Raw genomic sequence first — 24430 nt, forward strand, 5'->3', positions numbered from 1 at the left:
AGGTGAAGGAGAAAAGGCGGTGAAGGCTGGCCAGGGAGTGAGCCAGGCAGTTAGGGGGCCAGTGGAGGTCTGAATTCCAATAGCGTGTGGAGAATTGAGCATCCCCCACACAGATGTTCACAGTCATCACCCAGGCAATTTATAATAATATTAACTGCCGTGACAATGGGAAGAATCAGGAGGCAGTGACATATTGGATGATAACTCTCCGAACTGGCCGGTAAGGTTATTTGCTTTGGAGCGACTGCAGGAGACAGAAGTAAAACATCTAACAAATTAATCGAGTTTGGTGTCTGATGAAAGAAAAAACAAGAAAATATGATGAGGGGTCAGGAAAAGTCGACAAAGCAGCAGCACACACGAACAATCTTTTATAACAAGCAAATATAGACGGCCATCACTCACCTAACATCAGTGTGGAATGTCACCAGCAATCACACACATATTGTACTCTTGCAGCACACACACACACACACTGTATCCATACTAAGTGCACCAAACTGACCACATTGCTTGCAGCTGCAGTGTAGTAAACCTTATCAGAAAGACAGACAATAACATCAGACAGAACATTCCTGCACTGATTTATCTCAGAGATTGAAGCTGGAGGATATGTGGAGGGGCCTTCGGAGACATCCTGCCATGGATGTGTCCTTTTTACCTGAAACAAAAAAAACCTAGGAAAAATGTTCTGTGTGCTGCTAAGTATCAAAGGAGATTAACTGAGCTTAAGTCGTAGTCAGATACTGAGATTTATGATCTGGAGAGGAGTCAACGCCTGGCTGCGTCAACAATTCCGGCACATACACGTAGACACGTACACAAGGAGTTGAAATGAGAAAGTCAAATGTTTATTTCTTGGGTACGCTCTCATCTTTTTGATGCTTAAATTTTCATCCGACAAAGACATGAACACAGCATGAACTTGAATCGTTATTGCACTTATTTATTTGATAAATTGCACATTTTTGGAACATTTTCAACAATAACCTCGTGAGGATGCATTAACCCTCAGACAGAAAGAAAAGTAGGAACATTGTGCAATTGATGTGAGCGTCCCCAGGAATTTTTTACTAAATTGGAAAGTAATAGTTAAGCATGCTCTGAATAGCATTCATGTGCATATACAAACACACACAGCTATATTCATCATGGAAGTTCGCTATCCTGCATCTTTGTTTTATGTATATATATATATATATATATATATATATATATATATATATATATATATATATATATATATATATAGATACATATATACATATACATATACATATACATATATATATATACATATATACATATACATATACATATACATATACATATACATATATATATATATATCGAGAGAGAGGGAATTTCTTTAATGCGTCACAGATTATTAGCAAAAGTGCTACAATATAGAGCAAAAACTTGCACTTCTGTGATGAATACGTCTGTCCACGCACCCGGTAGCATTCACACACTCTCTCACATTTCAAAATACTCTGTTTTCGCCCATCTGCTACCTCAATCTGACCCACTCTGGTCCGTGACACCCGTGGTGTCTGTTGGCATGTGAAGTACAAAGGGCACTGGCTTATATCACATCTTGTTCGGGCCTCATGTCTGCTTTTAGCTGTAGTTCAGAAGCAATAGAGACATCGGCCGGGTCAGTAGGGGGAAAAGAGAACAGACGTGTGTGTTGAGCAGATGGGTCCGGGTGCCGGATGAAGCAGGGCCTGGGGGAGGGATTGACTGTGAAACAGGGCAGGGTTCGAGTTTGATGCAGGCGGGAGAGGGAATGGGGGCAAAGATGCCATGGCAGCAGCAGCGGCGGCGGCAACAGAGAGCTGACGCTGGAGGACACAAGACGCCAGAGGCTTGGTCAGATCTTGGTTCTTTCGTAAAGTCAGTCTTATCTGAGGATGATAGACAGGCAAACAAAGTAGTATCAAGGTGATTGTTTTTCCTGGGAAATTAAACAGTTTAAAGTAGGAAACTAGAAAGAAGAACAGGAAAAAGTAGAGTTACAAGCTGTTCCATTTATCACCAGGCATTTTTATTAATAATCTCACTTTCCAGTGAAATCCTGCCCTTTTGTCCAACTCATCATGTCAAGGGGTTAGAATTCAGAAAATTTATTATTCTTGAGCTATTGCTGACTATTTGTTTCACTGGCAGTAGGGAGTGGAGCTTCCTGGAAGAAGCCCATGAGGATCAACTCATGTACACAAACACAATGATGAGGGGGTGAAAGTAAGTCAAGCAATAGCATGGTACTCACTGCCTGGAAACTCTGGTGACGCTGGGTGGGAGTGTAGGGGCTGAATTTAGGCTTGGCTGGTTTACCTGCCGCTCTGTCCTTGTGTCTCCTGCTGCTGATGTGCTGGAGTCGAGGAAAGAGACATGTAGATAAGCACACAGCAAAAGAAACCCACACAGACACGGGCTGCAGCAGAAAGATGGCATGGGTGAAAGAAGAAGGTGATGCTTGGTAATCTGAATAATGTGAAAAGGAAATTAAAGGCAAGCAGGAATCAAAGCTCCTATTTTTGGCAATTCAGGCAGACTGTTTGTATTTTGTTGACTCTGACTTTGAGACTCCAAATATTTATGAGGGGCGGGTAAGGAAATCTTTTAAAATTTGACTGACAAGCACAAACAGATGGCTGTGGCCAACGCGCCACACAATCAGCAGCAAGCTGCTAAATATTCATGAGCACCTGGCCAAAGTTAACTTTTAAACAGTCAGCGGTGAAGACCAACGCTATGCATTCACATCACGAACAGAGATGCTAACATCATATTCAAATGCTCAGTGAAATAGCAAAGGCTTAGTAGCTTTGTGCTCATTATCTTGAGGGATCTGTGATTTTAACTCACCTGCAGCGACAGGTGTGAGCCGTTCACACTGTGATTGAGAACAAAATTTGCATGGCCCTGAGTTTCCCGTCTTTAATGCATGATGGATGAAGTGATGATGGATCGCGGTGGCTTTGTACTTCCTGAACTCTTTGAATAGCAAATCTGTGATGACCACCAGACACTTGTGCATTGCAATGTGCGTTAAGATAAATATCTAATCAGCCAATCGCATGGCAGCAACTGAGTGCATTTAGGTATGGGGGAGCAGATTGTGTGCCCAGAACACACAATCTCACAAATCTCAAATCATCTCAAACTGGTTTCTTGGACATGACAAGAGTTTAATGTATTCAAACGACCTCCACAGTCACCAGATCGAAATCTAAAAGCACACTTTTGGGATGTGGTAGAAAGAGAAATTAGCATCATGGATGTGTAGCTGAAAAATCTGCAGCAACTGTGCACCCGACCAAAATGCTTCCTGCACCTTTATGAATCTATGCCATGAAGATTCAATTCAGGTCCAAACACAAAGCAATTCTAATCTGGTACTAGCAAGGAGTACCTAGCAAAGTGCATGTATATTTCTCATTATGTAACTTTTCATGAAGCATCTCTGTTTTTTTTAGGTAAAAGCAGATGCAGCGGAATATTAACATTTATATATACAAAGTTTTTTGTATTAATCATGTTGTAATTGTAATTAATTGATGTTTGTATTAAAAATCTATAAACCACCTTTCATGGTAAATACATTTTAAGATGCTATATAATGTCAAACACATTATTATCTAAGATTCCGAGGCTTGGATGCCATATCACATTATATCCAAAACTGATAAAAAGTGACGAACTCCTAGAAGTTGAAACATATTAAAACACATCTACAGTTGTCAGAGTTCATTTTTGAGCTTATCATATTGCACGGATCACCTGTTTGAGCTGAGTCTCAGAGTTGACGTGCACGTCGCAGATCTCACAGTGGAAAGTTTTATTCTGGAGTCCTGTCGATGACTCAGATGGTGCAGCCATCTTGCCTTTGACCCCCATCCTGGGGAAGGATTTGATGGCTCCATCGCCACTTCTGGCCTCGAGCATGGTCTTGTGCTTGGTGCCTGAGCAGATATAAAGTCAGATCAACAAAGTATAGAAACACGCTTCATGTGGGCAAAGTCTGGCCGTGGCAGCGACTGCCTCTCACCACTGTTGTGGGCCTGAAGCTGGGAGGCTGAGTTGACAGCCACCTTGCAGAGAGAGCAGTACAGAAGACGTATAGCTTTTGCTTCTTCGGTCTCCTCTCCTGGAGCCTCTGCCTCTCCATCTTTTGGTGCCTCTTTCTCTGTTGTCCTTGAAATGGGTGACAAGGAAGGGTCAGAAGGTGCTTTCACAGTTTCAGTGGAGCCACTGGTTGATGGTGTCATTTCTGAGGTAGGGTTCAGCGATGAAGGCTCTAAAACAAAGGGGGGGGGGGGGGAAAGTAAGGTTATACTTTAATATTTGACTGTTTGGATATTCATCGTCTGGGTAGATATTCAGTTCTTAACTGTGATATTTGAATGTGCTTGCTTGAATGTGTTTTTTTTTCCTGTAGACTGGAGAAATAAATGCAGTCTCAACTTGGATTTGTGGTGATTTAGTTTAATATTAAGACACTGTAGCCAGCTTAGCAACATATTTTCTAGATTCAGTACATATTTATCAACTTTTATGGCCAGTGAAGAATCTCAGTCTACGGGGTCTTGCTCTCCACGGCTCACTCTCCCTCTCTCTGTGCTCTGTTCACAGAGCGGCACAGCGCAGCACCACTTTAAAGCTTTTAAACTTATGCGTGTGGTGATTTTGTCAGACAGTGTTGGAGTATTAAATTCAGATGGGAAGCTTTGAATTTTTTCTGTTGATTACAGCTGAAGCTTCAGAGCCCCCCCCCCCCCCCCCCCCCCCCCCAAAAAAAAAAAATTGCATTAGGGAAAGTCCTGTTGGCAAGAACGAGCACTAAGGAAGACAAACGTGAACATTTTTCCACTTCTATGAAATTTCTGAATTCTTTATGATAAGAGAAAGATAAAAGCTCAGCAGGCTACACATGATTATGAGCTCCATCAACCTCTCTAATCACACTAATAATCAATGATTTCTCCTGGGTTTCTGCCTCGCGGCACTTAAACGGACACTTTTGTATAGAGATGATTTGACTCTGTTATCTTTTGTGGGGCCCACTTTCCCCCGGAGGAGCGGATGGAGATTTAAGGATTCACTCTCTGTTAATAACAATGATTAGCTCTGCCTCACTGAGTGGGTGTCTGTTTGTTACCACTGATTCCCCACTCTCTCACTAAAGTAATCTTCAGAGAGCGCTCCTGCTTCTCATCCACTTCCCCGAAACTCTCGAAATGATCATTCACCCTCTCACTTTCTCAAAAACAAACTCTCCTGTTGGCGTTGTCAAGAATATTTCTTCAACCTCTTTCTTCTTTAGCTGTGGCGAAATGCATTATTTTCAATCCTTAAACGCCCACGCATGTGCAAAAGTAGCACATCAGCACTGGCACAAATATAAACACATGCTGGAAAGCAGTCAGTGCTTTGACACACCGCCACACTTGCATGCCTGCAGACGCGCATGTGCCCGAGGCCCTTGAACAATCGCACACTCATACATAGTGGAGGAGAGCTACCCACAGATCATATTCAAAGCATTTTCAATGCTCTTTTGATCTCAGGAGACCACTGAATGAGGTCAGAAAATGTAGACACGAAGAAGAAGCAGAGGATAATGCCCAACCTTTAATCACTTCACCGTGCAACCCAAAGCAGCAGGAGGTTTATCACATCAAAGAGTTAAGGTCGTGACTAGGAAAAGAAGGTCTGAGCCGCGCGTTCATATGTCTAACGGTGTCATGTGCGTGATGTCTGTGCACACATGTGCATGCATGGTTGCAGAAATGCCCTCACCTCCTGATGTTGTGTCAGAGCTGGAGGGCCGTGAGCACGATGACAACAGGACTGCAGTTTCCTTGGAGACCGGTTCACAGGTCCTGATCTTTGAATCTGGGGCGTCCAGAGCTAACAGCTTTTTCGCATGCTTCGTGCCGGTATAATGGGAGGAAGCCTGAGCCTTGATGCCCAACAGGAAAAGAAAAAAAAAGATTTTGCTTCATGCAGTAAAATGGCTATCTTTACTTTACACAACAATGCATGACTTGAATATGAATGGAAAAACTGCAGAAAGCTATCATTCTCTGACTTGCTTACTGTTGCCAGTGTAGTAAATAATCAAGTGGTAAGTTGTTAAAGTAAATAAGTAAAGCACTATATGCACTTTTTCCACATTTTTACAAAGATTTCCGTACAATACGTGACAGTACTTTGCAGTTGTTGAGTTGCTTTCTTATGAGTCATGCTATGGCACAAATAATTCAAAATGAATTTTCTACCAAGATCAAATATCAGGTGAGTTCACATTTGACCCAGTAATTAAGTAAGAACGCTTTAAACCTTCAAAACCAGTAAGACAGCCATGTGTAAGGGCAGGTCTTCTCTGTGGTTCAACTGTCATGTAAGGGCGTGTGTGAGAAAAACAAGCGCACCTTGAAAAACAAAAAACAATTGACAAAGCATGTGTTTCCCACACAGCATCACCCACCTCAGAGTTGAATCTAAGACGACAGACGCCACAGGAACTGGGCTTTCTTATTAAGGGTGAGGTTAGCCCGAAGCCTGGGCCAATCAGAGCTTTATGTATATGATCCATCTGCAACAAGGAAAAGTGAAATGTTAATGTCTGAACTGGTTTTGGATTATGCTCTAACAGACCAGACTGAGTTAGGTAGTGAAAGTGATCTCCTCTTTAAATGGCATGCTATCAGCAGATAATTTTATCTTTTCAGGACCTACTGAAGGGAGCGGATTATAAGAAGGAGTTTTTGCCCATAAACATAACAATATTGATGTTCACACATCTATCAGTGAAATCAACAACACAGCAAACCACGTGTTCTCTGCTGCCTCAGCCTGTCTGAGACAAATACCAGCATATCATCTTGACTGACATGATGTAACGTGCTTTCACAGTGCAGTCTGTTTGGTCATTTCAGCTTGGATTAATTACACTGACACTGAACTGTTTTCATGGGATAGAACAGGATTCAAAATGTTTATATGAAACCTGTCACACCACTCTGCAGCATAACCCACTTGTCTGCTGACCACCAGTTTTCTCCATATGTTCCAAATACTCACGTGTTTTAAAGCTTTTTGCCCTTGTGAACATAAGCACTCTGAAGAGCAAAGCCAGTTCTGAAAAATTCAGTGCACTGTGTTTAACGTATTTTATTCACACCACAATATAGAAAACACATCAAATGTTAAACTGAGAGATTTGGTATTTCATGAAAAATATAGCAACAGATCTCAAAAAAGTTGGCACAGGGGCAAGAAAAGGCTGGAAAAGTAGGTGGTGCTAAAATGAAATAGCTGGAGGAACTTTTTGCTAGTACCGGTAATTGGGTTAACTGGCAATAAGCCAGTAACATGAGATATCTTAGTGATGCAAAGTTTCTAATCTCTAAAACTGGGCTGTGGTGCACCAACCTGCTGAAAGATGTGTCTACAAATTGAAGAGTAATTTCAGAACAATGTTACTCAACGTAAAATTGTGAAGAGTTTGAATACCACATTATCTACATTGCACAATATCATCAAAAGATTCAGAGAATCTGAAGAAATCTCTGTACAATTTCTGAAGTGGAGGGAGGATGGATGGATGGATGGATGGATGGATGGATGGACAAAAAAAACACCGAGGACTGTTGAACAGAAGCTACTCTCCTCAGTTCCCAGACATTTACAGACTGTTAAAATAAAAAGGGATGCTGCACAGTGGTAAAATGGCCCTGCCCGTCTTTCTGCACATCACTGTTGGAGTCCACTCAGACCACCTTGAAGCCATGTTGACCACAGCCTTTGCTATCCATAACAGAGAAAACACAAAACTTTTTACAGGCACCTTTAAAACCTGCAGGGGTGAGAGTTTTACTCACACAGCCCTGTTCCAGGAAGACTTCATAACACCAAACGTGCAAATGGTCTTTCCAACTAAACAGCGAGAAACCATTACCATATTAAGAAAACTAAGTTAAATAGCTTTAAATTGCGTGCAGCATAATCATGTTTGTGTTGCCTCGTACTGCAGATCAGCTAATGAAGTTTCAGACTTTTTCACCCCCCAGACTATTTTTATTTATGCGTGTAAGAAAGAGGCAGTAAACCTGTCCATGCCTTTGCATATATGCGTGTACACAATACCATTATCTGACCACACAACACTGTGCACTGCTGGACATTACTGGAAATTGTAATGAGCACAACTACTCAGTGTAATAAAACCCAACTGGCCTTTGTGGAGCAAAACAAGACTATTACCTGAGATGAAATGTAGGAGGCCATATAAGCAGCCAAAACGGGCGGGGAGTGGGGAGTGGGGAGTGAGGAGTGGGGGTTTTATGGAAATCTGGTTAGTGGTAAAAGTAAAAATTTATGCATTCTTATGGGTCAGCCAGCTAGTCCTCTAACCCCAGAGAACCCTCAGTATAGCACTGCAGTGGAGATGTACCTTGTTTCTTTAGAGCCAAACCTGAACACGCTCTTCAAAAGTGAAAAACTCAACAGTGGGTGTGCGTGTCTGTGTGTGTGTGTTCCCACTACTTTTCTTTGATCATCACTCTGGGCTGCTACACTGGAATGTATCTGTGCAGTCGCAGGTCTCTTATCTCCCTGTTTCCCTGCAGCTGTTTGTCTATAGAAAACTCCAGCAACCTTACATAAAAACAAACATATATCATGTGTATCATGTGTAAAATGCAAAAAGTCGTAAAAATTTAAGAAACAAAGCAAAGGACTAAATCTGTCATGTAACGTGTGACAAACATCTTTATGTGAGAGTATTTTGACATCTTTTTATGCTTCTGTGAATGAGATTGAACAGTTTAACATCAGCTAACAGCCCGCTTGCTCCCTCCTCGCTCCACAGCCCCAAGGCTCCTGTATCTCCTCCTGACCTTCCATCACACGTTCCTCGCTTCACCCCTCCATCTGCTTACCTCTGAACCCTCTCCCTTCGCCTGCGTCTGATCAAAGTCACCTTCCCGGCTCCCCGTGGAGTCACCCTCTTACCCTCCACTCCCACTCGGCACTACGATGGACTAGCACCTGCAGCAAAGTCAGTTTGCCCTTCTTACTCATTGCCTCTTCAGTTTTGTTTTGCACACACACACTCGCACAAATACATATATCACATGCAGAAACAAATCTGCCACTGTGAGCTCATGAAGAGAAATAAAAGCAGTACATTCAGTGGATTGTACACTAAATAAAGGCATCACATCCACCACACAGCATCAATTATATCCAGCATATTCCCTCCAGAAACCTCCTTGCACACAGGGTGTCAGCATGTCAGACATGCTCTGCTCCAGGGAGTCAGTTATGGCTGAAACATATGGCCAAGTGAAGTAAAGCAGATTTCTACCTGGATCACAGTCAAAAACTTTATAATGATGAATTCTCCTGGATTTACACTGTGTACCAGCATGACAGCTATGTGTGAATGTCTGACGTCAAACACCTAAAAGGAGTGAGTTATGATGAATGAGCTGCTGCTTTTGGGCTCTTTGTCATTTCAATTATTTTATTCTTGGAAACAATATCTCTTTTTTTGTTTCCAAAAAGAAAGAAAAAAAAAAGAATACGAGCCAACTAAGCTTCTGAAGTCCAAGTTTTAAAAGCGGGGGTCCCTGAATCACGACAAGCATCCACACACATGCCTGCAACCCTGTAGTCATGACAACGCACATGTGGGCACCAAACAAACTCCTGTACAGAGTTTTATGGAGGCCAAAGCACACAAGCGAATGCACTGCTTACACACAAATACACACACACAGAAGAACCCACACATAAAGAGACACATTTCAGAAGAAAACACAGGCCGTCAGAGTTCAGCTGCGTGCCCACTTACTTCACACCCACAGGTTCGATTCAGAGGAGCAAGACGATTCTCTGACAAAATACGTTCTAGACAATATTTTATTTTCGTTCAGCTCTTTCCAAACACTCAAAAGCAACTGAAGGATATGGGGACATCAGAGGTGGAATTTATTTAATAAAGACAGCAAAACTGAAAGAGTTCAGCGATTCACAAATGAGGTTATGTCTGCATAACCCAAAGGGAATACAGCAGGATTAGTTCAACTAAAATGACAAAAGAGAAATTAAAATGCTCTGAAATATTTTTTTAAAAGTGCATCTGAACAGATTTGAGAAGAAAAACTAAAAGTAACACATAAGTATTAGAAAAAGGCATCCAAACTTCATTTATAAATTATGTTAGTTTGTTTCTGCCACTGAAGAAAATTTTAGTTTGTTGTCCAAAGTCAAAATTTAAGGTTTGTACCTTCGAATTTCAACTTAACATCTCAATTTTTGTTACATTTTGAGATAGTGAGCAAGTTGAAATTTTGAGATAATCAGAAATTTCAAATTATCTCTGTATGTCAATTTTTTTTTTCCAGTGGCAGAAACAAGCTTCCATAATAAATGATAATAGATTGTAGAGGTAGCTAAAATTAAAGCTAAAATTTTCCAATCCAAACTTCCAATCCAAGCCGTGTAACGTATATGCACAATTCAGCCTCGAAAAACACGCAGTGAAAAAAATTAAGTGACCATCAAGCAATGATGAATTGGTCATGATGCTTCTAAACAAGGAAAGTAAGAAACTAAGATTCTGGGTTCATCTAATTCTCACAAAAAGACAGCAGCAGGGAGAATTTCATGGTTTGATCCAGGAGTTGAATCTTTACCACGACCGCTTTCGTACATACTTCAGGATCTCAGTGGGGCAGTTTGAGCTCTTGTTGGCAGAGTTGGAGCAGAGTTTGAGGAAGGAGAGAAATAATTTCAGAGAATCGATTGACCCGGAGCAGCATCTAGCAGTGTGTCTGTGGTATAATGGAATATTTTACTGTTTCCATCTCACATACATTCAGTACTGGTATTAATTTGAGTTATGAGCGCACATATTGCCAAATGCAGTGATTGGTCAGATTTGGAAAAATAAATGCTACAAAACATCCAGTGAAATTACATGGTCGGTGTGAACGGTTACATTAAGAATAGGTGAGTCTGAAAAATATTTCTAACGAACAAAACATTTGCACAAATTTTACAGTGTTTAAAGGACCTAACTCTGGAAACTGTTAGCGCACAATATGGATAAACTATTGAAGCTACTAGCTACTAACTACAGTCCCTCAACTTCTACTCTCTTTTAATGTTTCTAGTAACTTAACAGTATAGATTAAATATTGCATAACATAATAAACTGTTAGTGGAATAAACAAAATGGAAAGTTAAACAGTCGAGGAGCTAGCTAACATTATGAATCGAAAGTTATCAATTATAAGCTAAAAAAAATGGCTAAACAGTTGAAATTATTAGCGAAACAAGGACGAAGAAACAAGCAAGAGTTTTTTAAAAACATCACTAAGCACTATTAATATCTATTAAATAGATTAGCGATTAAAAACATTGGCTGCCAGTTATGACTGAACTGTTGACATAATGGCAAGCTAATTAGCTAATGTAAATGCTAAGATGTAATGGGAAGCTAATATTTTAACCACATATCAAATTCTCTTATCATCAGTGAGGGCATTCACTGCTTTCCTTGTCATTTCTGACAGTAAAATTACTATATGTGGGTTTTTGACACTGTCACTATTTTCCTTAAACTTTACAGAAATAATGATTAGCAATTAACTGAGATAATAGCCTGTAGCTAATTGCAGATTTCAAGTTTACAGAGGTGGCAAAGAGGGCTTTTAGTGTGGAGATATGCTGGATTTTAAGTTTTTAGCCAATACTCTTTCTCTAACCTTGCTGTCCAAAAAAGGAGTTAAATCTCCAACATTACTCATTCAGCATTAAGAGTAGTGAACAATGTAGCACTCAGTCACTTTTTACAGGTGTTACACTATTTCTGTGGCTGCCGACTGGGAGATGTGTTGAACATGGAGTAAAATCAAAGAAATGACAGAAAGAGACAAACAGGGAAAAGACAGCAGGGAGAGTGCGAGTGAGATATTTAAAAACATTTTTCTGTCCGTGCTATATTAAGGTCACCCAGCAATAGCAACAAATATCGTAATATTAAGTTTCTTATTATGTGCCTTACATTTAGTAGTGAACAGAGGAGTTAAAAGGAAGGTGAAGAGGATCTGAAAGCTGCAAAAGGGAGAAAAAGCGCACAAGAGGATGAGGGAGAGGAAAGATGACAGCAGGGGACAAAGTGGAAAATACATATGAAGAGATAGCTGAAGTGAAGAGGGCGCTGGAGCACAAGCAACACAGAAAGTGGAAGGGGTGGATGAAAGCGAGGTGAAATGGAAGGCAAGAGGGCCGAGACCTAGAGCAGTGTCTCCCTGGGTGGCAGATGGGCTTTTTGACAAAGAGACGGACGCTACACACAATCCCTCACACACACACACATGCAAAATAACTGCTACACTGTGAGAAGCCACAAAAGGCAGACAAATACACTCTTTCTGAACCCTCACGTGTCTCTTCGGAGACATCTTCTAAACATCTGACAGCACGTCATGGGAAAGAAGAGTAAAGACGAGGGAGGAACAAAAGCACAATTGTCAGCTCTGCTTCCGAGCAGTTATTTGGTCAGACTCAATGGAGTTATGAGCATACTCTTATAGACACAGCCAAGGCATTTAACACCTTGGATTATACGAAGAGATATCACACGATTTCCGTGTAAACCATACATCAACCCTCAGCCTGACACATCTACAGTCCTCTGGGCTTAGACTTGGCCAGCCTTAGTTCTCTCCACCTTCACCTTTCACAAACACCGGGGCAGACAGCTCTAAGAAAAGCTCTGCAGGAGGAATACCAAGGATTCAGCTCCACACCCCCCAGGTTGTGTGGAAATGTCACAGCTCTCTGCATTAGGGATGATATATTTGGAAAGGTGTAGGCAGCGTGCTCATACATCTGTGCATTGAAATTTTACTTCATGCAGGCAGACTATTCCACGAAATTAACTCCTCCGCTTGAGGCAAAAAATTGGTATGGTAAAATGAACAATTTTGCTTTTGATAATAATAATAATAATAATAAAAGGCATGAGAGTGCAGGTGGTGAGAGCTTTGTTGCCATGACAGCTACGATGACTGACAGTACTCACGTCAGCGAATCCAGGCAGCAGGTGGAGGGGGAGGAGGGCTTTTGGGTCAGGGGAGGGCTGGGTCCTGCCCAGCGTGGGACGAGCCAGCGGCGGAAGAGTGCTGTGGCACACATTACCTGTGAGACATCACAGGAGGAAGGAGACAGGCAGATAGATAAACATATGGAGCAATGACTCGATGGCGATGAGGTGGTTCCTTTGAGATGATGATGATGATGATGATGATGATGATAAAAGCTAATAGACCAGAGCGAACCAGATGAACACATTCTGTGCTCAAAAACTTCTCTGGTTGCAGGGTCTTGATACATTTTTGATGCTTTCTTACACCTTTGTCTTGTCTTATTTTAATTTAAACTTTATTATGTAAAATGCTTTTCGTCATTTGTGTTAATGTTTTCAATTCAAATAAGATGTTGAGCCAATTTGAGTGCATTTGGGATCAGTCCTGCTATATTGTTCCCTAAAACATGAAATTTGCTTTCATGGGCTTTCTAACTGGAAAAAATATACCAATATTTGATCCTAGTGGTCTTCTCTCACTCACAGATCCTGGAAATTACTTAAATAGGCACAGCTTCTGTCTGAACAGCTATAACATCATCTTATGTTGCTTTGAAACACCCACTTTGCTGTAAACTGTGGTCAAGTACAACTTCCTACGTACTTAGATTGGCTCAGTGGTCAGTATCTCCATTCTGGCAACAGCAGATGGCCACACGTCCCTGAACCTGGTTCTACCAGAGGTTTCTTCCTGTTAAAAGGGAGTTTTTCCTTCCCACTGTTACCAAGTGCTTGCTCACAGAGGGTGGTCTGATTGCTGGAGTTTTCTCTGTATTATGGTAGGGTCCTGACAATAAAATGTGCTTTGAGGCAACTGTTGTTGTGATTTAGTGCTAGATTGAATTGAAATGGATGTCAAAGTGTCCTTGGGTAAGATACTGAACCCTTGTACATGGTTTGTTTTTGTCATCCATAAGTGGAAAAATTTAGCTCATTTAGCTCAAATTTTCAAGAACTAATCATCTGAAGAAAATAACTCAAAACTGAGAAACTAACTTTATCTAACTTATTCAAAATTTTGAGATACTAGCCTTAAATTTGGGTAGCAAAAATAAATTTAAAAAGAGAGAGAGAGAGAGAGAAAACTGAAGAATTTGAGTAAAACTGTACTTTTCATACTTTTGTTCTTTGACTAAATAAAGGCTCTGCAGGATTCTGCTACCTCTGAGGGGGGGAATGCATTGTATGCTGTAATTATGCTGGGTACAAATGCGGCCTATTATTTCCTTGACAACCTTCCCAGTTTCATTTTTCTTCGTCATTTTTTTTTTTTTTTTTTTTTTGCTTTTAAAATTATTTACTCAAATAAATCATTTTAGAGTTTTTTTTACACACACAAGCAAGCAATCAGCCCTTTCAAAACACTTTTTGGTGAGGTGGGGGGGGGGTTCTAATCAAAAACAAACTCAAACATGCCAAGCACGTACATAAGTGCACATGCAACCTGAAAAACAGTGCACGAGTACGTTGAGGCCATGGCTGATAAGGGTCTTGTTTGTTGTGCTGAGTGATTATAGAGCCTTATTTTCTATAGTTTGCATGTTCTCTCAGCTTGATTACAGTTTTGATTTAGGACCGTGTGTAATCATCGCAATCACAATCATAACACACCCATCCGCTCTGCCATTACTCTGATTGCCGTTAACTGACTAAAGTCTTGTAGGGTGCACGTGTGGGTGCGCGCACGTAACGTTGCGTGATTGATCTGATTTGCTTTTGGGATGGATTACTTTAAAGAAGTTATTATGCCTTTGAGAAACACGTGACAGACTGCAGTCTGTTAAGAGCAGCGGAGTGACAATCAATAACTTGCAGGCAACGATCAAAAGCAATAAAACAGCCCAATCGTGAAACCCGTTTAAAATGCAAGTTATGAAATAATCCAAGGAATGCAGTAAAGTAGCTTCTGTCTTCTCTCAGCATGCTGTTACTATATTTTGCATCTCTTTTATGCATAGACTAATATTTTCGATACTTATTTTTGCGTAAACAGACTTTAAAGTAAAAAAAAATACCGTGATATAACCTGTGCGCTGAGTCCCTCTGTCTATACCGCTGTGCAGGTGACTGACTTCACGAAGCTCACGTCCAATCCAACATAGCAACAAGTGACTCCGCCGCGTTATTACCAGCCTATTAAAAAACTAATGTAAAACAACAACAATAATAATAAAAAAGCTTCGTTTACATACCAAAATACATTGCGGCACCAAGTGAGATCCGATTGTTCAGTGTGTGATAAAAGTGTCTTTCATCTCCGAGCAGAGATGAGGCTTCGTGTCTTCTCCTCCAGTCTCTCTCCCTCTCTCTCCTTCTTTCCTGCGGCGCCGATGCTGCTCCTTCCCATCTGGATTCCCTCCTCCTCCTCCTCCTCAACTACTCACCCCTCCTCCTCATCTTTACACAATCCGTGTAGAAATCTGCCCGTGTATCTACATCTCCCAGAAGTCTGGTTTTAATTTGGCAAATACCCGGAAATTACCTTAATTGGTACACACTACCACCCAGGATTTGTGTAGCCCCCACACACACCACTGCACCCTCAGTGCCAGCATCCACAAACCAACAGGCACATTTTTAACTCGTTGGAACAACAGAAATTATTTAGGTTTAATTTGAACTTCTAGTTGACACATCCACCATAAAAGTGCATGGGAAAGGTGCTGCACGGGAAAGGAAAGGAGAGACCTGTGTTCCACTTATTGCTTTGGTAAGTGCTTTCCCATCCTCCTTTTCCTCTCGGGCCTATGGTATTTTTAGATGCATCCTTTCGCTCCATAGAGAGGAAACTGCACACGGACACATACAGTAGGTGAAAACATCACAGTCTGCCACGTGCAAGCACACTTTAATGTGAGCTTGCAAATTCTATAATCATTCATCCTTAAAAAGAACATGGCTCGCTCCTGTCTGTCTTTCTGACTTGCACGCACCCGCAAATGCTTGGAGAGCTCAGATGTACTGTATCTTTTGGCAGACTGACTTTCTTGTCCTCGAGCCCAAACATGTTTTCTCCCTGTGCCAATAAAGTGGACAACAACATGTGTTTTCCCACAATCCAAAAACTCTAGGGAGACTTATCTCAGGGAGGCTGTCAGTTCAACAAGTGCTGTCCTGAAACTACACACACACACACACAGAGAGAGAGAGAGAGCCTTTGTGTGCTCACAGGCTATTTTAATTGGTAATAAACAGACACGCACACACAAATGTGTGATTAACAAGTGAAGCAAAAAGAAGCCACACAAACCAGACATTAAGTGAACATAAATAATACAAAAGCGTGGCACGCAACAGGCCTCACTCGGAGTCATTCAGTAGTGTTTATTCAGTGGAACAAAATAGTGTGTGATGTGCTTGTTCGCAAATAAATGCGGTGTCTTCACACTCAGGGCATATCTCCAGCCTGAGCCATTTCATGTGGACTGCGCCTCCATTCATGAGCCACATGGAACAAAAGCTGAGGAGGAGGAAAATACAGACATGGAAACATCTACTCATAAACTCAATTTCACGCCCCTTTTGTCACTCGCCGCGCTGCCAGGCGTTTTGTGTTCCCCTGAGAAAGAGCCGAGGGCTTTTAGGGGGCTGTGTGCATTAGCTGTTATTGCCTGTCCCACTCTTTTGCTGGAAAAGTTTTGCTTCGTCTCAGTGTCACACATTTGGAAGCCCGTGGTTTCATATTCTAGTTTTAGCCACGTGGCTTCTTCTCCTCCAGTGTAGGAGTGGTGCCAGGGTGAGAAATCACCTCTGAAATATTGGCGCCAAACTTTTGTCAGGCCACCTTGAAGAAAATGGATCAGTGGAGCTGTGGTCAGAGCAGCAAAACTAGACAAAAGTCGTGTTATGACTGAGGATAGAAGACTTTATTGTGCTAATGTGCCAGAACAACCTTGCCTGCTTCCCACTCTCCAGATGTCATCACTTAAAGCAAAAATTCAAACTTGAGAGCGGGCAGAAAGCTCACCTGTGACAGCAAAGCTAATGTGTTAATGGCACTCTTACTTTACTTTGTTTCTGGACTCAGCTCGAAGCGGCCCACAAATAGCAGATCGATAAATAATTAATAATAGAAATAATAGCTTTACACCTGCAGCCGTTTAGCATCACTGACTCACAGACAAACACTGAGGCTGTCATGGCAACTGAGGTATGTAATATTATGTTAAGTGGACCGATGCTGAGGCTTTCAGCCTCGTTTGTGGCTGTCAACCTGTTTAATTGCATGCTGGAAAGGAATCTTGTGACCCCAGCTGGGCCTTGAGCACAGACAGCCAAGCACAACGGGCTCCGTTATGAAATTAGAGGCTTTTAAAGGAGTTAATTGACTCGAGTATATGGGGAGGCGATACAGCCAAGCACGAGGGGGCAGACAAATGTGCAAACACTAATCTAGAGAACTGAATTATAGGATGTTTTAATTCCACGATAAGCCGAGCCGAGACTAAAACACCTCCGGTCTTCAAGAGATCGATGAAAGCACTCTTTAACAGTTTGTTTGCGATGAACTCGAGGCAGTAACCCACCTCTCTGCCCATTTTCAGCATTCTTTTTCTCCACTGCGCCTTTTTATTTTTTAGTTTTTTGAGAACACACACAGGCACCCATCAGCTCACCTCTCTTTTTGATTGGTCGCCATAACAACATCACCATGGCAATCAGCGGGCATTGACTTGGATTCTATTTATGCGATGATGTCAGCTGATGTGGAAATATCAATGTGTGCTCTTTGCTGACAGATGCGGGATGATGCAGGAATGTAGGCCATCACACACTCACGCCCAGACGTTGTTTTCACGTCGTGTACGTTTGTAGCTGTGAACCCACACAGTAAGGCGCGGGGGGAAAAAACTCAGCAACAGGTGCAAGTTATGTATTTAATGCGTTTTTAAGCATGCCCGCATGATGCTGCTATTCAGTGAAAAGCAGGGACGTGGGTGACATGCATTCAAACCACTTTACCTCTTCTCATTTGCTCATTCAGGTTCAGTCTTGCTGAATGGCACTTGTACATGTGGAGGCACTAAAGGGCTAAACCTCTGATTAGTGCATGACCTTGTCTGCCACCTGCACAACAGCAAACTAGCATGCATTTCTGAATTTGGATCTTTTCCCCCCAAAGATAACTAAAAGTCTTCCTTAATGAGTCTAAACATCCTGCTGAATAAACATTAAAAATAAAAACTGCTGTCACTCTACTGCAAGCATTGCTGCTCTTCTTGATTCAAAAGCTGACAATTTATTTTTCAAGTCATGTGCATGTGTGTGTGTGTTTGGAGTACTTTAGATGTGAGGAAGTGAAAAAAAATCCATTTTTAAAAATGGCTACAGAGGACAGCTGGGGTTTTTTTGTTCTGTTTTGTTTTCTCTTTAGATGAAATGTAAATATGAGTGGAATTGTGTTATGATTGTAGGACTTATATCACTGCTGATCATGCGTATAAACAAACAAATACAGGAAGCGGATATAAACAAGTGAAAATGAGCTCTGGACAGGCAGAAACCAAGTGAGAGACACAATTTGCGAAAGCGGGATTTGGAGAGCAGAAGAGAAACTGCAAGGCAACAGAAATGAGAGTCAAAGGTCATAAGAAAAACATAGTTTACAACCCAAACTGTACAGATTTGATGCTCCGACTTAAAACTCCAAGAAGATAAGATTTCCCTGCGAGACAAAGTGCTGCAGGGATGGGGAGGGGGGCATCGTAAACCGGAGATAAACAGATCCATGTTGGGGTCAGAGGTGCCATTGCACTTATCACTTTAGCATATATACGAGTCCTGGTTTCAGACACACTTTTTACAACTTACACATGTCTAGTAGCATGCGAGTAATAGCCACCACATGTTTGTGCTAAATCCATTTCTTTCCAACCACGATGACAGCCTTACTTTCAAGGTTGGGTCAGAAACACACTGACACACTAGGAAAAAATTGGAACAATCAGCAGAAGGAAATGTTGCTGCACTGTTCAGCCCTCTTATTCTCAGAATAAATAAAGGAACCTGTATTTTTTTTTAATTTCTTTTTTAAAAGAGATTTAGTAAGTACAAACCTTCCTTATAGGCATGGGATGAAGCAAAATTTACAGGTTTGGTGACCAGGCTTTCAACCTGTGCAGCTTGCTCAGCCTGTGTGGATTATTACACCAGATGTCTTTCCTCAGCCTATAAAATATCCCCATTCACAAGGTATAATTAAACATTTACTGCCTGGTGCAGAGCCTTCCTATCATATTTTCATGAGAGAAGCTTAATAAAAGCATTTGTGGTCATTTCACTGTAGCAAAATCATCTCCAGCAGAGGAGTCTTGCTTGGGGACACAGCATGCACGCAGCACACACGCACGCTCATACCACAGCAAAGGCTCCTCATGCACATCTGTGAACCAGAGATAGAGCCCTATCTGTCCAGAATGTCATTAACTACCACCGCTGTAGATTTATATTCACTCAGTTGTGCCATATGAGCTTGTACAATTACATCCATAGTCTGGAGATCTTCTGCGAGTGGACACGTTGACATAAAATTACCAAGTCTGGGGAAAATGTAAATTAATACCCCACATCATAGGCAGCAGAGGTTGCTAACTTAATATTATGAACGTAAATGTGATGCATAGTAAGAGATGAGACAGGAGTATGAGACATGTAGGCGTTACTAAATGAATGAGAGGGGGAACAAATGTATTTCACTATAGTACCCTCGGGCTGTGGTTTCAACTTGTAACATCGGCAGTGCCATCTACAGGTTGAGAGGAGACATAGCACCTTCAAAGACCATCTCAGGACTCTATCATTGGGCAAGATCTGAAAACCAATCATGCTGGTCTGACGCCATTGCTCTGTGACTTGGGGAAACTACTACTCCACCTATACCTCAAACCTGGAGTTTTGTATATTATATTAATCTCGCCAAGCACTCCAGGTTCCTCCCACAGTCCAAAGACATCCATGAGTTTAGGTTAACTGGGGGTCCTAAATTAACCATAGAACGTGAGTGTGAATTTTTTATCTATATCTCTGCATTACTCTGGGACAGGCTGACAGATTGTCCAAGGTGTACCCTGCCTCTTGCCTCGTGACAACTAATATAATCTAGAGCACCCGGAAATGATAAGAAAATCAATAGATATAATCCATACTGGTCTATTTCCAAAAATGCTGATCTACTGGATTTTCCTACACAACCATTTCTAGGATTCACAGAAAATGGAATTACAACGAGAAAATATCCAGTGATCAGCAGGTCTCTGGGTGCAAATGCCTTGTTGATGGCAGATTAGAATGGCCAGACTGCTTCAAGCTGATAGGATGTAATAGTAACTCAAATAACTACTCATTACAGGAAACTGAGCCTAAAACTCACACAGACAAAAATTAGACAACAGCAAATTGAAAAGCCTTGCCTGGTCTGACAAGTCTTGATTTCTGCTGTGTCAGTCAGATGGTAGGATCAAAATTTGCATGGCTCCATCCTGCAATGTTGTGGTGCAAGGTTATTAAAGTTAACTTAAAATAGGCTAAAAACGAAGTCTGATAAAATAAAAAACGTAAACATTTTGTGACCCTGGAAAATTAACTAACTAAAATAACACATATATATAGAGAGAAAGGAAATGTTCTTACCTTTGGTATCTGTTAATTAAGCAAAAATGTATTATTAACCTGCCCGATGACACATGATAAATGTGTTTATTGAGACTTGTGAGATGTCTACAAGACTGTTAGTCAACCGCTTTCAAAACATTGTGCTGTTATTGGAATACCAATATCTTGCCTCAGACATATTACCTCCACACAATAATAATTATAAAAGACTAAAACTAACACTGAAACTAATGAAAACTAAACTAAAACAAAATCTTTTCCAACAATAAAATCTAAACTGAAACAAGAAAATACACTCTGTAACCTAGTTGAAACTAAAATAAACAACAAAAAAATGAAATAAAACTACTTAGAAAACACAAAACTTTAGTAACTCTGGTGTGGGAGATATTCTCTTGGCACACTTTGAGACCCTTTTCACCAACTGAGCATTGTTTAAACACCACAGCCTGCAGGAGTACTGTTGCTGACCATGCCCATCCCTTTATGACCACAGATTCCCCATCGTCTGACGGCTTCCTCCAGCAGGATAATGCACCATGTCACAAAACTGTAATCATCTCACACCAGTTTATTGAACAAATCAACAGTGACTTTTGGTTTCAAGTAGGACAACCTGCTCCTTACATTGATTTTGATGCTCTTTTTATTACCTTACTTCTACTTCAGTGTTTGTCAGAAAGCCGTAAAGACAAACTTCTCCCACTTCAGTCCCACCCCCCAAAAGTCACAAATCTGACAACACAACAATGTGATTGGTCCTAAAATAGCATTAACTATGATGATGCAGGAATACCATCGGTCTCACTGATCCCTCATTTAACTCCACCAATACAAAATTTTAAAGATTAACTTATCTAACAGCATATGAATTGATTCAAACTGGACCAGTCTTATTCAGCTAGTGTGTTAACACTATAACTTTATTTATTTCACCTCCTTTTATCTCCTTTTTCCACATAGCTCGAGTCTCATGGAGATGTTTCATGACTTTTTGTTGCAAGTACAAGCAAATAGAAGAAGCATAAATAACTTATTCCAAGACGTTCCCTCTGGATTCCTCTGGATAAAAGCAATAAAACATTACAAAGTATTTCTAGAAACATAAAGAAAAAATGCCATCTAATGCAGAAATTGCCCATCAGCCATCAAAAGAAATATGTATAAAATGTGAAAGTGAATTACCATTTGCAACACTTATTCAGTAAATGATATACTGTACAGATGGTATACTGAAAGAGGCCTGAACACTGAGAGCTCAGTGTCAAGCAGAAGCCTCACTCCTACAATAATGTATGAGCTCATGCTTGAGCTCGAATGACAGTCAAGCATGGTGATGCTTCAGTATGTACACAGCAAATCTTTCTGGGGGGGGGGTCGCAGTCTGTTATTAGCTCCTGCAGCAGCCTTTGCGCTCCTCCTGTGCCTCGCTGCTTGGCCCAATGGGGCTGGAGAGGGTCACAGCACTGATGGAGCCACGGGTCACCTCTCTGCTGGCCACCTTCTTATGGATCGCTGGAGAAAACGGAGACGAAGAAGATTGGCAATCAACACGGACACAAGTCAAAGTGAGGGTGTGAATGCTCTTTCTGGGCACCTTTACCTGTGAGAACTTCACTGAAAGCTGCTTCAACATTGGTGGAGTCCAACGCTGATGTCTCCATGAAAATCAGACCTTTCTTTTCTGAATCAGACCGGGGTTTGAAAAACAAAAAAAACATTAATACAGAGCAAAATGTATTTAGCAGTGAAAACACCATTTATGAGAATTTTTGCAAGACATAGAAATAAAATCATTCTCATATATTAGAAATATTCCAAAACAACATTAAAGAAATAACTATACAATACTACTTAACTTACCTGCAAAGTCTCTGGCCTCATCTGTGGGTACGGTCCTGAGAGTGTCCAGATCGCTTTTGTTTCCCACCAGCATGACCACGATATGAGGGTCTGCGTGGTCGTACAGCTCCTTCAGCCATCTCTCTGCGCTCTCATAGGTCAAGTGCTTGCTAATGTCATACACCAGCAGCGCTCCAACTGCTCCCCTGTAATACCTGAGGAGGAACACACATGGGCTGGGTGTTACATTCAAACAGGAAACAATGCCTTTAAGTAGGTGTTGTGCATGAAAGAGGTGCGACCGTTAATTAAACACAGTGCAATCAGTGTTACTTAAACTGGCAAACGTGTGTGAGCCAACACTGATAATCTCATAATTCCCACCTCAATTGTGTCTGTTACTCATTCGTAAATGGTGTGTGCTTATGTGTGTGTACCCACGCTGAGGTGATAGCTCTGTAGCGCTCCAGGCCGGCCGTGTCCCAGATTTGAGCTTTGATGGTGAGGTTATCAATCTGCACGGTCCGTGTGCTGAACTCGACACCGATGGTGGTACGGCTGTCATGGGCGAACTCATTCTTGGTGAAGCGAGACAGAAGGTTGCTCTTTCCTACGCCAGACTCTCCGATCAAAACCACTAAACAAACACACACAACAGGTATTGAAATGGCTCTTAATCCTTTATTTGATTAAAAAACTAGATACCAATAACACTGAGTATTAGAACAAATCAAGGATAAACCTATCTCATGGTAACTTCCTGAAACATATTCTTTTATATCCAGACTTTCTGTCACCCTCAAAAGATACTAGACACTATGACATCACACAGACGTGGCACATCACCCCTGGGGCTGATTTCACTTTGGAATGAATGGAAGTTTCTTTTAATAAGGAATATGCACATGCTCATGAGGCTCTTTGTAAAGTATGACGTGTAGATTATATGTTTCTATAATAGGTCAAAGGTTAAATGGTTTACAGCCGAATGGATACAGAGCGATCACTTCCTCCTTTCCCTGCTCTATTCACTTCCTTGGAAATAGCAGCAGGCAGCTACAGCCAGAGTTGTACCTGACAGCTTCATTGTCTACAAATACGCAATAATACACAGAGAAAAAGACATTCATGTCTTCCTACACAATCACAGCTTAAGCAAACATGACTCACCTTTAAAGACAAAATTGTACGAATCATCAGACCCCATGCTGCACTCAGAGGCGAAGGGTTCCTGCTTTGCTAAGTAAATATCCTGAAGGCACTTTAAATATTAGCTCCCAAAGTAGAGTTTAAAAAGAAAGAAAAACAGAAAGAAAGAAAAAAAATCCAGCCTCAGTCCTGAGTCTCTCTCTCCGATGTGGAGAGAGAGCAAAGGTGAAGAAAAGAATGGAAAGAAAAAAGGGAACTGGTTGAGCCGCTTGCTTCTTTATCTACGCATAGTGGGTAGCTTCAGATTGAGGGCAGGCAGTCCTGAGCTCTCATCAGCTGACACCCAAAGGAGGGCTGGAGGGAGGAGAGCAGGTGGAACAGGTAGAACCACTGGCAGGTAGTCATGAAGAGTCTCCACCCTCTGCTGCTCTATTCACGCACTGATTCTGATCATTTGTGGTGTGACCTCACTTAAAAGGTGGTTTCTGTGTGCAAACACACGTCATCATTCCCCACCTTTCTGATCATTAAACTTGGAGTTAAGAGTGCTTTATAGTGTACTAACTATTATGTAATACACTGGTCAAACAGAATTTAATAAGCATATAGCAACAAGTCAGTTAAACTTCTGGGATATTTAACTGATCAGTTAAGTAG

At 41.3% G+C, this 24430-nt stretch overlaps 2 protein-coding genes across 2 annotated transcripts; both read right to left on the reverse strand.

Moving 5' to 3' along the window:
* Positions 1–1356: 1356 nt before the first annotated feature.
* On the reverse strand, positions 1357–15517 carry LOC135932137 (zinc finger protein 385D-like). The gene is made up of 8 exons (XM_065469476.1): positions 15364–15517; positions 13109–13224; positions 6497–6604; positions 5806–5968; positions 4055–4303; positions 3787–3968; positions 2273–2374; positions 1357–1907 (listed from the first exon to the last, which is right to left on the reverse strand). Exons 1-8 carry the CDS (start codon positions 15371–15373, stop codon positions 1659–1661), a joined length of 1179 nt encoding a protein of 392 aa, XP_065325548.1. The 5' UTR covers positions 15374–15517; the 3' UTR covers positions 1357–1658.
* A 6602-nt stretch (positions 15518–22119) lies between these two features.
* On the reverse strand, positions 22120–23872 carry LOC135932139 (ras-related protein Rab-25-like). Its single transcript, XM_065469479.1, has 5 exons — positions 23795–23872; positions 23066–23261; positions 22646–22839; positions 22386–22466; positions 22120–22297 (listed from the first exon to the last, which is right to left on the reverse strand). Exons 1-5 carry the CDS (start codon positions 23829–23831, stop codon positions 22173–22175), a joined length of 633 nt encoding a protein of 210 aa, XP_065325551.1. The 5' UTR covers positions 23832–23872; the 3' UTR covers positions 22120–22172.
* Between the last annotated feature and the right edge of the window lie 558 nt (positions 23873–24430).

The sequence above is a fragment of the Pelmatolapia mariae genome, linkage group LG22 (assembly GCF_036321145.2).
Source record: "Pelmatolapia mariae isolate MD_Pm_ZW linkage group LG22, Pm_UMD_F_2, whole genome shotgun sequence".
NCBI classification, from domain to species: domain Eukaryota; kingdom Metazoa; phylum Chordata; class Actinopteri; order Cichliformes; family Cichlidae; genus Pelmatolapia; species Pelmatolapia mariae.